The sequence below is a fragment of the Lycorma delicatula genome, chromosome 13 (assembly GCF_047948215.1).
Source record: "Lycorma delicatula isolate Av1 chromosome 13, ASM4794821v1, whole genome shotgun sequence".
In the NCBI taxonomy this organism is placed as follows: domain Eukaryota; kingdom Metazoa; phylum Arthropoda; class Insecta; order Hemiptera; family Fulgoridae; genus Lycorma; species Lycorma delicatula.
In genome coordinates, this window is record NC_134467.1 from 14,302,330 (window position 1) to 14,316,988 (window position 14,659).

The 14,659-nt window shown below is 28.2% G+C and overlaps 1 protein-coding gene across 1 annotated transcript in view; it reads right to left on the reverse strand.

Moving 5' to 3' along the window:
- Positions 1-2,157: 2,157 nt before the first annotated feature.
- The window catches only part of LOC142333940 (uncharacterized), a 225,713-nt gene continuing 213,211 nt past the window's right edge, over positions 2,158-14,659 (reverse strand). The window contains exons 6-7 of the mRNA XM_075381568.1: positions 11,775-11,954; positions 2,158-9,394 (exon numbers count right to left, since the gene is read on the reverse strand). Coding sequence (XP_075237683.1) covers positions 7,732-9,394; positions 11,775-11,954 — 1,843 coding nt within the window. The 3' untranslated portion in view covers positions 2,158-7,731. The remainder of the gene's footprint in view (positions 9,395-11,774; positions 11,955-14,659) is intronic.

Genomic DNA, 14,659 nt, shown 5'->3' on the forward strand with positions numbered 1-14,659 from the left:
TTTTCCTTCTACCTGTCCTTCCAATATTAAAGCGACTATTCCAGGATGCCTTAGTATGTGGCCTATAAGTCTGTCTCTTCTTTTAACTATATTTTTCCAGATGCTTCTTTCTTCATCTATTTGCCGCAACACCTCTTCATTTGTCACTTTATCCACCCGTCTGATTTTTAACATTCTCCTGTAGCACCGCATTTCAAAAGCTTCTAATCTTTTCTTCTCAGATACTCCGATCGTCCAAGTTTCACTTCCATATAAAGCGACACTCCAAACATATACTTTCAAAAAACTTTTCCTGACATTATTGATTTTAATAAATGATTATTTATATTTATTTATTTTATAAATATAATTTAACCAAACTTAGCCTACGCTCGCTTCGCTCACTAACCTTGACTAATTAACACTGTAATTTTTTGAGTATTTATTTAATAAATTCAGTAATTATTTATTATTTAAATAATCAAAACACTCCTGTTAATTAGTCAAGGTTAGCGAGCGTAGGTTAAGTTTGGTTAAATTATATTTATAAAATAAATAAATATAAATAACCATTTATTAAAATTAATAAAGAGGCTGTTTTGAATCTATGTTAAACTCTATATCGGCCCATTTTCCACCTAATTCCGATTGACTACTTTGTTTTTAAATAAAGCTGCAGCTGTGGTGGCGTTAATTCGTAAGTACCGAAGATTCTTTGTGAATCATTCTGTGTATAAATACAAAATTTATAATATGCAATAATAATTTATTTTATATAATTACTTTTTTGGAATAAATATCTGTTATTTTCTTAAGATTTATTTATTTTTATTTTATTTTTTACTTTTTTTTGTATATATACCTATCTACCCCACAAAATAAACAAGCTGCTCCGATAAAATTTCAGAGTTTATAAAGTATTCCATCACAAGAAAATTTTGGAAAATAATCTTAAAAAATTCAGGATCATCACCTAAAATTATTTTTAATATATGTGTAATAGGTAATTTTCACTAAGCGTTACATTTTTTGGTGATTCCAAAATTATACCACATTATTACCAGAAGATAGTAGTTGTACCTAAAAAGTTTTATTTTCTATATATTGTTACATAGTTATCTGCCCTATGGCAGGTTCGTTGCGCTGAACCTATTTTGTGTTTATTTTTTTCTTTTTGCAGCTACTTATGAATTTATAATATTCATTATTTATTTTCTACCAAGGAAGAAATTTTATAACCTTCTAATTATTGAAGGACAGTATTGAAATATAAATAAATAAAAAAACTAAATATATTTTTTTTTATTTATTTTTTTATTATAATAATATATGTACTTAAATATTACATCATCATAATAGTAACTAAAATATCAATTGAAGAATTATAATATAATTTAGAAGCTGTACAATAATAATACATTGCAAAACTAAACAAAAAAGAAAATTAAATACAAATATATATATTTTACAGTACTCCAAAAAAAACACATACAATCCTGCTGTTGTGTTTTTAATCTTACGTATTTATAATAATTAAATCATAAAAATAATTCTAAATAAAAACAAAATAATATTAATTTATTAATTATTATTTTATTATTAATAAAAGAATATATATATATTTATATATAATTAAGAAAGACATTATTGATGATACAGTTTATTTATAATAATAACTTTTTTAAATCTAAAATATTAAAACTAAAATTAAATAATTATTATTTATTTATTTTTTTAATGTAATATAAATAAAATTAATAACTAAATTTTATTATTATATAAAATAACAATATTACGATTAATTATACTGGAACAATGTTTATATGTTAGATTAAATACGTTATATAAATAATTTAATGACTAGCATGTATAATATTTATGTAACATACAGCCCTCTCATCTTTTTTAATCGTGGGGGGGGATTCAAACTAAACCTGGATAAATTGTTTACAAAATACTGTTTTGGGGATTTTTTTAAATTTAAAAAAGATATTAATTTAATCGACGGACATTAATTTATTTTTTAATAAATAATATATTTTTTCCTGCTTGTATTGCCTCATTGGATTAATCTGTGTTTGGTTATTTTTTTGAAGAGTATACTGTTTTATTCTTTCGAATTTCCCAGTCATTCTGATCTTTTCTTTCCACATCTGTAAATACCTGTTTCATTGTGTGTCATTTGTCTTCTTTTTTTTTTTGTGTAAATCTTGTATTTTCTTGTTCAATCTCATTTATATAATAAAAAAAATAAATAAATAAAAAATTTAACATGAACTCAAATAAGGAAAGAAGAATAATTAGAAAAATAATAGGTCAAATGAAAAATAGAAGCAAGTATGAAATATATAAAAATACAGAAAAAGTAACAAGACAAAATGAAAAAAACAAATATTGATGTTTTTTATCCACCTTGTCATAATCAGTAAAAACAGGATAAATAAGAAAATCTTTTATTGCTCTTATAATATAGGAAAACAGAAATAAATTGGATTAAACAAATTTAAAAATATAACAAAAAAAGATTTGAAAATGAAAATTATTATGTTAGATAATTTCCACGAACAAAAGGTCATGAAAGAAAATTCAAAAATGTAATGGTTAGAAGAAAACAAAGAATAACATATTGAGAGAATAAAGAGGTACTGGAAAAGAGAAAACAGTAAAGGAGAAAAAAGGTTTGAATGCAGCCAAAATAAAAAATATGATAATATCGATTTCATTTCTACATTCAAAAACAAAAATTTGAAGCATTTTAACAGATTCGAAAATGTTTTTAAAAAACCATAGTACATAAATATCATAACTTGGATAGTTAAATTGAGTTTATAAGTAAAATTGAAGTCCTACGCAAGAACTACCGCATGAAAATAAACTAAAGTAATGAAATATAGTAGAAATAAAGTATATGGACCACTGAATATAAAAATAGGACAAGAAAAGTCTATGGAGGTAAAAGAGTTTTGTTATTTGGGAAGTAGAATTACTAAAGGTGGTTATATAAAATGCTGAATAGTACAGGTGAAACGAACTTTCAGTTCGAAATATAATATACATCAAAAATTAATTTAAATATCAGGAAGACATTTTTAAATGTATGTTTGGAGTATAGCTTTATATGGAAATGAAACTTGGATGATCGGGGTACCTGAGAAGAAAAGATTAGAAGCTTTTGTAATGCAGTGCTATAGGAGAATGTTAAAAATCAAATGGGTGGATAAAGTGACAAATGAAGGTGTTGCACCAAATCAATGAAGAAAGAAGCATTTAGAAAAATCTAGCTAAAAGAAGAGACAGCCACATCTTAAGGCATCCTGAAGTAGTTGATTTGATATTGGAGAGACTGCATCAGACCGGTTAAATGACTCACGACAAAAAAGAAGAATTTTTTAATATCTTCCTCACTTTGAAACATTAAGTACTGATCAAACGGCTGACCAATATTTTTTTGGATATATAATGCTGGTAAACTGGGAAAGAGATGTAACGTAATTTACAATTTATATGTTAACCCTAATATTAATAATACTACTGCAGTCGCTAGGCTTGATTCAACAGCTTGATTTGTATTTAGTTAGAATTAAGTTTATTAAGCCATATTTAATAATCTTAGGTAATTTCAAAATGTATTTACACAGGCTTTGCATTTTCAGCAGAGTTTTCCTTGTGTTTTTCCTCATAATTAAGACATATACAGTAGATATGTAATGTTGAATTTAAAAAAATAAAAATAAAACAAAAATTGTAAATATAGTTGTATTGTTCAATTATAAATTGTTTATAATATTGTTGGTAAAATCTGAAAATGAATAAGTCGGTAAATAGATACAGTAATTTTTTTTTTTTTACATATAAAAACTCGTACCTTTTCTTCCAAGTGGAGTATTCGAATAAACAGTGATGATTTTACTGTGACTTTTGGTTTGAGAGATTAAGATGCACCATGTTGAATAACCACCGTTGAATTAAATATTACAATACTTGAGGAAATTGTTATTATAATGGTCATTATGTGTATAGTGCTAGTGCTGATAGAAAAAATAATTTTTTTATCCAGGTAATATTTTAGCACCGCTTAACTAAATCTCGTTAGCCGTATCGTAATTTACTAAAATATAAAAAATCTGTTCTACGGCTAGCCCATCTACATTATATGTTGCGAATAATTATTATAAATAATCCTGTATTGATATGTTATCGAACTAATGCCATCGTTAAAATAAGTGTAGCTTGTTGAGGACTAAACATTACTACTTACATTTAATATTTTTTTATAATTAATTAAAGGCACAATAAAAATTGATATAAATGAATTAAAGGCACATTATATTTTTATTGATTTAAAATATAATTTTTATTTATTAATCGCATTAAGTACTTTACTTTGTTGTACTTTCAATTTGTATAAATTAAAAATACCTATAAATTCTAAGATAAATCAAAAGATTTTTTTTATGTAAAAAAAATTGCATATTTTTATAATGTAAAATAAATATTTTGTGATTTAGCGGTTAACTTTCCTGATTTTGTTTAACTCGTATTCAGATCAGATTCAAGATAATTATACGTTAATTTTTTTTTAACAAATAGCTTGCTTGACCTTGAAAGTTAAATTATATTTGGTATTAATGTAATAAGCGATTTACCACTTTAGTTAGTTAGTTTTTAGATAGCACCACTGAAACGCTATATTGAAATACGATAAATAAATAAAATTATACGTATAATCAAACCAAATTTAATCTACGTTCACTTCGCTTGTTAGGTTAAGTCGGGTTAGATTTTATTTATTTATTTTATTATTTCGATATAACGTTTTAGTGGCGCCATCTAAGAACTAACTACAGCGGTACATCACTTACTAGATTAATGCCTTATATTTATTTTAAGTTTTTATGCAAATTACACAGATATATTTCTCTAATATTTCAATGAAAATAATAAATTTTCGTTTTAAATCTATTTATAAATAGTAGCCCGATTAATTTTGGTTTTACTTATGCGTTATTTACTTCAGTAAACAAGAAGCATATAATTTTATAGTTAGTTTTTTCTTTAAATTCCTCTATACTTTAGATATTAGGATTTATTATTTTTAGCATATTAACATGAATCTGAGGTGAAATGTTTTAAAATATTTTTTTAAACAACTTTGTTATTACGGTATATATATAATGGAAGAAATATATTTCTTTATGTTTGTTTTCTAAATATTTAGGCCAGGTATCTAATCTAGATATTTTGAATGACTTCTTTATTTTCCAGCGTAGATGCTTTCAATTTTTTTTGTTTTTTTTTTTTTTTTAGAACACATTGTTTATAAATGGGGTGACTATTTACATATAATGATATATCATAGAACACATTATGTTTACATGTTTACAGAATTTATTAATTACAATTTATTTATAAAATTGAGCATAATTTTTAATATTATTAATCTTTTTGTTTTTTAACAATAAAAAAATTTACCCTGGTTATTTATTAATTCTACATAATTGTTTTAACATCGACCAGACTATTAACTTAGATATCAGGATATTAACACTTTTACACCGCGGTGCGTCAATAGTTATCACAAAAATGCGGTGTTATTCTCATTAATGATTAATTCATATATATATAATATGCCATACAATATGACATTACATCATCTTTTTACAATTTTTTTTTTATGTATTACCAAATTATCCAGATAAATTTTAATTTTTTTGTTTATCTGGATAGAATATTAATAAAAAAATAATGTTTAAATTTTTAAATTAATACTTTTATTGTAAATTAATTAATAAATATTAAAAATTAAATACAGTAGCTAAAAATATTAATTCTAATTTTGTTCATAGCTCATGAATATTATTACCATTTTATATTGCTTTTATATTTACATAAAAAAAATAGTTTTCCTTTATTAACAAAACGTATTTTTCATAATTATTATTAATAATTCTGTACAGTAAATAAATACATATGATATAATAGTTGTAATTATTATTATTATTATAAACAGCCTTAATTGTTTTTTTTTTTTTAATTAATTAAAATATTTTATTTATTAATAAATATTTATAGAATATTTTTTTAATAATTTCTTAATTTTTTTTTTTTTAATAAACCCTCGAGTTGGAAAAACATTGTATTTGTAATTATTTAAGAAAAAAATATTCAAAAAGATATTTTTTTATTTTAAAATTCTGGGGGATATAGAAAAGTATACTGTACTATATCGACCGTGTGTGGGTTGGGGTGTAGTACAGTTGAGGTTATTAATTTTCAATGACGCGTGAATCTCATGTGATTTACTCTGAATTTCCGGTTTTTCATACATTTATTGTATTTCAGTTAATATTTATTAATATTTTTCGTTAAAATTTAAATTTATTTACGCCGTAATAGTAAGCTATTTTTAAAATTCTATTTTTATGAAAAATTCAATTTTTTAAAATAGAGTAATTAGTAAAACTAAGATAGACAAATAAGCTTTTTAAATCCAAATTAGAAAAATTAAATCTAACAGAAATTACCATTCTACATAGATGTAAAATTATAGCCAGCCCCGGTGATCTTATATCAAATTGAAACGGCAAATCTGACTCGTATAGAAAATCGAAAGAAAAAATTCTTCTGGAGAATTTATACTTCAAATAAGATGAAGAAGGGTGATATTAAAATGAAATGTGGAAATTTATATCAAGAAGATTCGGAAACCACAGTTAGAAAAAAAAGATTAAAATTCCTCAGAACAAATTTAAAAAGCTTAATAAATATACTTTTTGAAAAAAATATTGGAAACTAAAAAGCCAAACAGGTATGTTTAAACATACCGGGTTGTCTGCAGAAATGTATCGACAAAGATGTAATAAATCATGTTGCTTCAATAAAGTGTTAGTGATAAATTCAATTTTTTTTGCTTTGTATTCAAATAATGACAATTACGGGGTAGTGACTTTTGCCCACTAGTATATACATATATATATATTTATATTGTAAAATCACATTTTCTATGAATACATTATATGTCTGCTTCATCATAATGTAATTAATAATTATTAAATAAAGTATATTTTCAGAAATAATAAAATAAAATACGAGTATTTTTGATAATGCTTTGCAAAATTTTTTGATGAGACCTTTGGCTCAGTCAATGCTGTTTCTAGTATCTTTCCCTTGCTATTTGGTTTTTTTTTTTGTTCCTAAGTTATTGTTTTTGTATCAGTTAATGAAAAATTTTTTATGCGACATAACACACTTTCAAAATAGATTTTATTTTTTTTTTTTTTTAATTCTACAATCATCAAAAGAATGGTTTCAGTTAAAATTAACAATATTTAGAAAAGTATTCGTTATAAATTTTTTTAGTAATGTTAAATATAAATATGCTTATCCTTAAAAATTTTACATTTTTGATGTAATGAAATATTTTTTTATAAAATGTTACATAAATGACTATTATCAGATCTGTATTTAATAAATTATTCGCATTGATCATTAAACAGTTAACTAATTTTAGATACAAGTACTTTTATGGAGCTTATAAACGAGATAACTATGATTTTTTTTTATTAATGACAGGCTAATGCACCTTAAAACAAAAAAAAAATGTTGTATCACAATAAAACCTCTTAATTTACTTGGCCTACCGTTTTTTATATTATAAAATTACTAACTCGAGGGTTAATCGACATTAATGATGGGTTTTTGTTTGTTTTTTTTAAACAAAATAATAAATAAACAATATATACATAAATTAAATTAGAAAACATCGTATCGTTGTTTTGCTAATTCCGTTTGTAAACCGTTTTGTATCTGTAATCGACGTATACGTGATTGTACAGATTCGCATTTAACTTCACTGCATCGTGGAAATTTGCTACCGTGTACCGCCTTTACTTCACGTATAACTACAACATTACCGTTGTTATCATCACGCATTAATTCTAATCCGACGCATTTTTTATTTGTTGTCGATTTTGATGCGGGCGATTTCGTTGCGGATGGTGACTGTATTGTTGTCGTTAACGTCGTATTATTTCCGGTACCGTTAAATATTGTTAACGATTTACGTTGTCTATTATGATGAAAATTGCCTTCTTTATATTCGGTAACCTTTGTCGACGATGTCGTTGTAGTTGTCGTTTTTGATGTCGACGTCGTAAATTTTGATAAAGCTCTTGCTACCGATCCTGAACATTCTCTAGGCCATACTGTACGATTTGATGTCGACGACGACGATGCGTTTTGATTTTTAACAGCTTCCCAAACATTGTAACACGATGTATAATGGCGATTATGCGTTAACGTTTTTGTTCCGTAAACAAAATCGAACGAATCGTCTAACGATATTACACTCGATCTATCGCTCGATGAATCGATAGACATTTCGCTTATCGTATCGCTGTTTGAATCGCTCATCGATGAATTTTCAGAACTTAATGATCCATTAATAGACGGCGGCGGTGAATCGTCGGCGTCATCTAAAATGAATACACGACGGAATTTAAATATCGACGATTCAGTACTACGATGGTGATGTATACCCGTATCATCGTTGTCGTCACCGCTACTGTCGCGATGATGAAAAATCAAATTATTCTGTTTATTATCAGATGTAAATATATTACACGAACGATCAATTTTATACGTTCTTATTCGTGATACCGGCATCGTCTGCATACCGTTTGCTCTTGTTATATTTCTACTGAATGACTCGATGCGTCTTAACGGTGTTGATGTTACATTTGTATTTTTTGGCGAAGATATTTTATTATTGTTTATTATAGAAGAATTGTCTAAAATATTAGTTGCATTGCCGCAATCTTTTGACCGTAGTTTTGATGATATATTTATTGTTTTTTCGTTGTTTTTATTGTTACTATTATCGTTGTTGTTATTTAGTTCTGTTGATTCATTGTCATCATTTTCTCCTTCTAATCTTTGTACAAGATGTTTCATATGTTTTTGAAATGATTTACGGCGTTCTTCACTTAAACCTTTACTATTGTTATTATTATTATTATTAATATTTTTAATGTTAACATTATTATTATTTATACATAAGTCATTATTTTGTAATTGTTTTGATATATTATTATTACTATTATTATTATTAGGCGATAACTTTATTGCTGATGTAACTGTTTTCAACATTGGTGATGATGATGAAGGTTTCATTTTCGATGTACAGCCATCATTGATAGTTTCATCGAATGATAATGAGCGATCCTCTTCTTCTGAATGTTCTAATGTGGGTGCTGGTTTTTTACTCGGCGTTGGTGTACGTGGTGTTGTCGCTATATTTGTTAACGTGTTACTTGTCGTTGAATTTAATGAATTATTCATTAACGTTTTATCGTATGCTGTTGAAGGCATAGTTAACCATCTATGTTGTAAGCATTCTTGTGCTGTTAAACGTTTACTGTAACAAAAAAAGGATATAATAAAAAATTAATATTATTATTAATTTTCTTTTTTAGTTTTAAAGTACTTAATTTAATAATTATGAGAATATTCTGTAACATGAAAAACTTGTAAAATCGTATTATAATGTAAAGTTGAAATTACTTTGCGAGTCAAATATTTCACCTTATACTAAAGGTATGATGTGAGAGATAAATTTATATCATTTCATTACCAGTAGTGCAAAAGGGGGCGGCTGATATCACTAGTCCCATACCTTTTTTTCCCTGTTTAGCCTCCGGGAATCACCGTCAGGTACTATTTCAGAGGTATGAGTATAAGTGAAGTGTGTGGTCTTGTACGGTCTCAGGTGGCCCATTTCTGAGATGTATGGTTAATGAAACACCAAAGACCACCGAATGAACCACCAAAGAACATCAGTATCCACGAACTAGAATTCAAATCCATATAAAAGGAACTGCCTTTACTAGTATTTGAATGTTGGAACTGACAACTTTGAAATCAGCTGATTTGCAAAGATGCATCCACCATTAGACCAACCCAGTGGGTCGCTGGTCCCGTACCTGGTTATATTTAAGTTTGCTTTTCAGTGAAGAAGATTTACTTATATCTAAGATCCACGGAAAGTGTCTAATTTTAACCGATATCTGCCAGATTCAGATTCTTAACCTGTCTGATAGGATCATACATTCGATTTATATTTCTTTTCTAAATTACAGTTAAATTATAGAATTATCGGTGTCTGATGCAACACCGTTTTATAACTGATATGAATCATAATTTTTTGCAACCTCAGCTAGGAAACAAAATCGGTTGACAAAAGTACAGGATGAGTTATTATTACTAGTCATCGGAGGTTATTCTCTATACTGCCATCACCCCGAATATAACTTGAACATACATGTAGGTGTTTATTGAGCTTACTGTGTTTCAAGGACGTGTACAAAGCTTAAAGTAATTTGCAGTAAAATTTTATTAAGAATTAATTAACTTGTATTTTTAAATGAAATAATTTTTATTTAAAATGAATGAGAAAATAGTTTTGTAGTAAAAAAACTTAATAAAAATTTGAAAATGATGGGCTACAGTTTTTAAGTATAAATACGAGGTCTGTTCAGAAAATAATAGAACATTTTTATTTACGTGTCATGCAGTAGTTAGCATGCAAAGCCACTGGGTTGGTCTAGTGGTGAACGCGTCTTCCCAAATCAGCTGATTTGGAAGTCGAGAGTACCAGCGTTCAAGTCCTAGTAAAGCCAGCTATTTTTACACGGATTTGAATACTAGATCGTGTATACCGGTGTTCTTTGGTGGTCGGGTTTCAATTAACCACACATCTCAGGTATGGTCGAACTGAGAATGTACAAGACTACACTTCACATCATCCTCATTCATCCTCTGAAGTATTATCTAAACGGTAGTTACCGGAGGCTAAACAGGAAAAAAAAGAAAGTAGTCAGCATGCAAAAATTAGACAAGTATCAAGTTGCAGCAAATTTTGTTCCACATTTGATGACAGAACAGCAGAAAGAACATCAAATGGATGCTTGTCAGCAACTTCTTGAAGAAGTTAGTGACAATGAAACATTCATATTAAGGATCATAACAGGAGATGAAAGCTGGGTTTACAGCTACGAATTGACACAAAAGTTCAATCATCACAATGGAGTGGCAAAAGATCTCCACACCCCAAGAAAGCACGTCAGTCTTGATCCGATGTCAATGTGCTTTCTGATTTTAATGGAATTGTGCATTTTCAATTCTCATCTCAACATGAAACAGTGAACCGTGTGTACTGTCAAGGTGTTTTACAATGGTTACGTAAAAAACATCAGCAAAAAGAGACCAGTGTTGTGGCGAGAAAACTCGTGGTTCCTTCACCGTGACAATGCACCCGCATGCTCAGCTTTTGAGACTATTGATGACATTAAAGCAAATTTGTCATGAATGTTAAAGGCCATTTCAAATGAAGCTATCCAGGACTGCTTCATGAAGTGGAAACGCCGCTGGAAAATGTGTGCGAATAGGGGAGGGAAGTTCTTTGAAGAGGGCAAGGGCCGATCATCTGTAAAATTAATAATAAAGATTAAAAAAATAAAATTCGCTTATTTTCTTAACAGACCTCGTATGAATGTAATTATATGTTTTTTCTTTCAATGATGTTTTAAATTTTAAAAGAACAATTGTATTCAGTTTTGTTTAAACAAAACAGAATTTGTTGTTCAGTGAACTGAATTATCCATTCATCCACGATTTCAAAATTTATCATCAGTTAAACGACTGAATATGAAACGCTAAAAAACTCAAGTTTTTATAAAAATCAAACTACACTTGATTTAATTAATTATACAAATGTACATTTCTATTTTGAAAATTACCTCGGATTTTTAAGCATCAGTTTCTTCATTAAATCTTTTGCTTCCTCAGAAATATCTTCAAAGAGATCATCAGGGAAGTCCAGTCTACATTGTGCTATATTACAAAACGTTTCCTGTTTTGAATCGCCACCGAATGGTGAACATCCTGTCAATAGAACGTACAGGAGGACACCGACTGACCTGTTAAAACATAATAAAAACATTAATAAAAAAAAACAGAAAATAGTTTAAGTAAATTATAATATATATTTAAATGTTTGAATAATACACCAACAGGTGTACTTGTACATTCACAGGCTTTTGTTATGTATTGTTACTAGTTGCAGGAATGGAATTTTTCAATAGACCGATTAGGCGAAAGCATAGAGACCATGATCTGTAATAATTATATCCATTTAATGTAATGCTGAAGTTAGAGAAAAGTGCTTAATCTTATGGAAAAAGAAAATTTCTGAATGTTTGCTTTATTCTTTCATTAGAATTTTTTAAAGAATATATGTATAAGGTTTAGCTAAATCACAGATGTTAGAACTTTGAAACATTGCAAATAAAATTGGCCACAAAATATCACTTGAAAAGACAGAAATTATGCCCCAAAAACCAACATGATTGAAAGAAGTAAATATGAACTGTAATAAAATGAAAATAGTAACCCGATTTAAATATCTTGTAAAAATAATATGAAACAACCTTAACGTAAAAACCTCGATCCAAATAAAAAGAAACAAACTTAGCTAAAGATTAAAAATTAACCTGCTACACTTATAATAAAAAATGCTTATCTATAAACACAAAGATAAGACACTGTAACAAAGTTATAAAATCAGAAGCCACTTATGCAGCAGAAACACAGTTCCACCTGAACAAATAATCAAAGATTCCAGAAAATCTAAAGAAGAATTGAAAGAACCTGCATCAATAAAAAGTACCAGAAAAATGGGAATTGTTGGATTGTACGCGACATTGTCGTGTACAAAGAGTTAGAACCCATCAATGACATCATGCGTAAGAGGAGACTAGGATTCTTTAGACATATGAGGATGCAACATTCAAGACTTTTGAAACAGCTAGTACAACACAATCTTGACTCGAAAAACACCAAGAAAACATGCAGATGGATCAGAAAAATACGAGAGGATCTGAAGGAAATCAGCCTTATTCCAGAAGACACCACAGATAGGATAAAATTAAACAAGAAAAAAAACACTCGTTTCACACTTACACTAGAAAGGGCACAAAGATCAGAGCATATGAAAAAGTACTGGGAGGGCCACAAAATTCAGACAGTCCCATCAAAGAGACTTGGATACTATCCTGACTAAAGTTATCTTATTCAGTCATAAAAAATAATAAAAATAATATTTATTGAAATTTTCATACATTTAATAGTTAAGTATGCTAAGCACAAGTACCTCTTGGTATTCATAGTACATGCAGTTGGTTTGCTGATATAGTTTTTATATTAACATAAGTAGAAAATTTCCTTATATAACTTGGTTTATTAGTAAAAGTTTTACAATATTAATGTTGCTAAGAACAATTATTTTATTTAATTCAGAGTTTTTTATTCTAAATGTGAAAACTTTGAAGATACCTGAACTGTTTTTTAGTTATGTAATGTAGAAGATAATTAAGGAATATTAAATTTACATTTAATCTCAAACATTTCATAATGTTCACTATTAATAAGCGATTGTACAGAGTGAGCAACATAAAGCCAAAGGGCAGGAAATCTCTTTACACTGTAATAAATCGCTTAATTGGGTTCTACTGCTACCAATTATCATTCACTTCTGCGGAAAAAAGGTGGGGAGGATAAGCTGTGGTGAGGATCAAACAGTGTGCTCATTCGTGGTAGGATGACCTTAGTCCTAGTTGAGTATGGAACAATGGTGGATGCTAGTGCGTTCGATGTCAAAGAATGTTTTTTAGCTTGTTTATGAGTCCACAAACATCCACACGCTGGTAAAACTTGGAGTACGTTATGAATGACTTTGTACATTTTGGGAAATTGTTACCATCACAGCAAATGTTACTGACATAGGAGAAGAAGGCTTTTGCAACGGGAAGTATCCTTGATGCACCACACAGTTGGAGGCTGAGCACTCTAACTGAGACATGTGCTACTGTAGAGCCATTGATTCAATGATCATCGATGAAATCATTGCGAAAATGTTCTGCAGAATTATGTATTCCAAGATCGATAATGTGAGACCGCATGCAGAAGCACTTGAAAGTTAAATCTTTTCATCCAGCCACAGTTAATGAGTTGAGTTGACAATGACCTTGATCGAAGTGTTTATGCATGTCGATTATTGCTTGAATGCTTTCAGAGAGCAAACTGTAAAAATAACATCATGTTCTCAGATGAGTGTGTGATTTATTGAAGCTCTTGTAACCAAATTGGTTTTTTCTGGGTGAAAGACAATCCTCACTTTTCTGAGGAAATCGAACACAATCCACCTCATGTTATGATTTGGGCTGAGATGACAGCTGAACATTTCCTTGTCCCTTATTTTTTTGATAATGTAGTTAATCAACACAGTTATCTACGACTGATCGGTGAGTGGTTGCTTCCAAAATTAATGGCAAAAGAGATCGCTGATAAAAGCAAACATTGATAGCATTTCGCTTCAAATGTCTGCAGACACCTCAATGTAATTTTTCTGAATTACTGGATCGAATGTGGATCAAAAGAGTTCCATTGCCTTGGCCAGCAAATGTTATTTCCAAACCCTTAATTCATATATTTTGTTTCTGTTTAGGTATTAAGCTTAACTCCTATTGGCTTTTTAATTCATATAATTTTTATCGAGGTTTGCAAATAGATCACAGTGAATTTTATTGTGGCCTTGGAAAATAATTTTAATTTTGTTTTTTTTCTT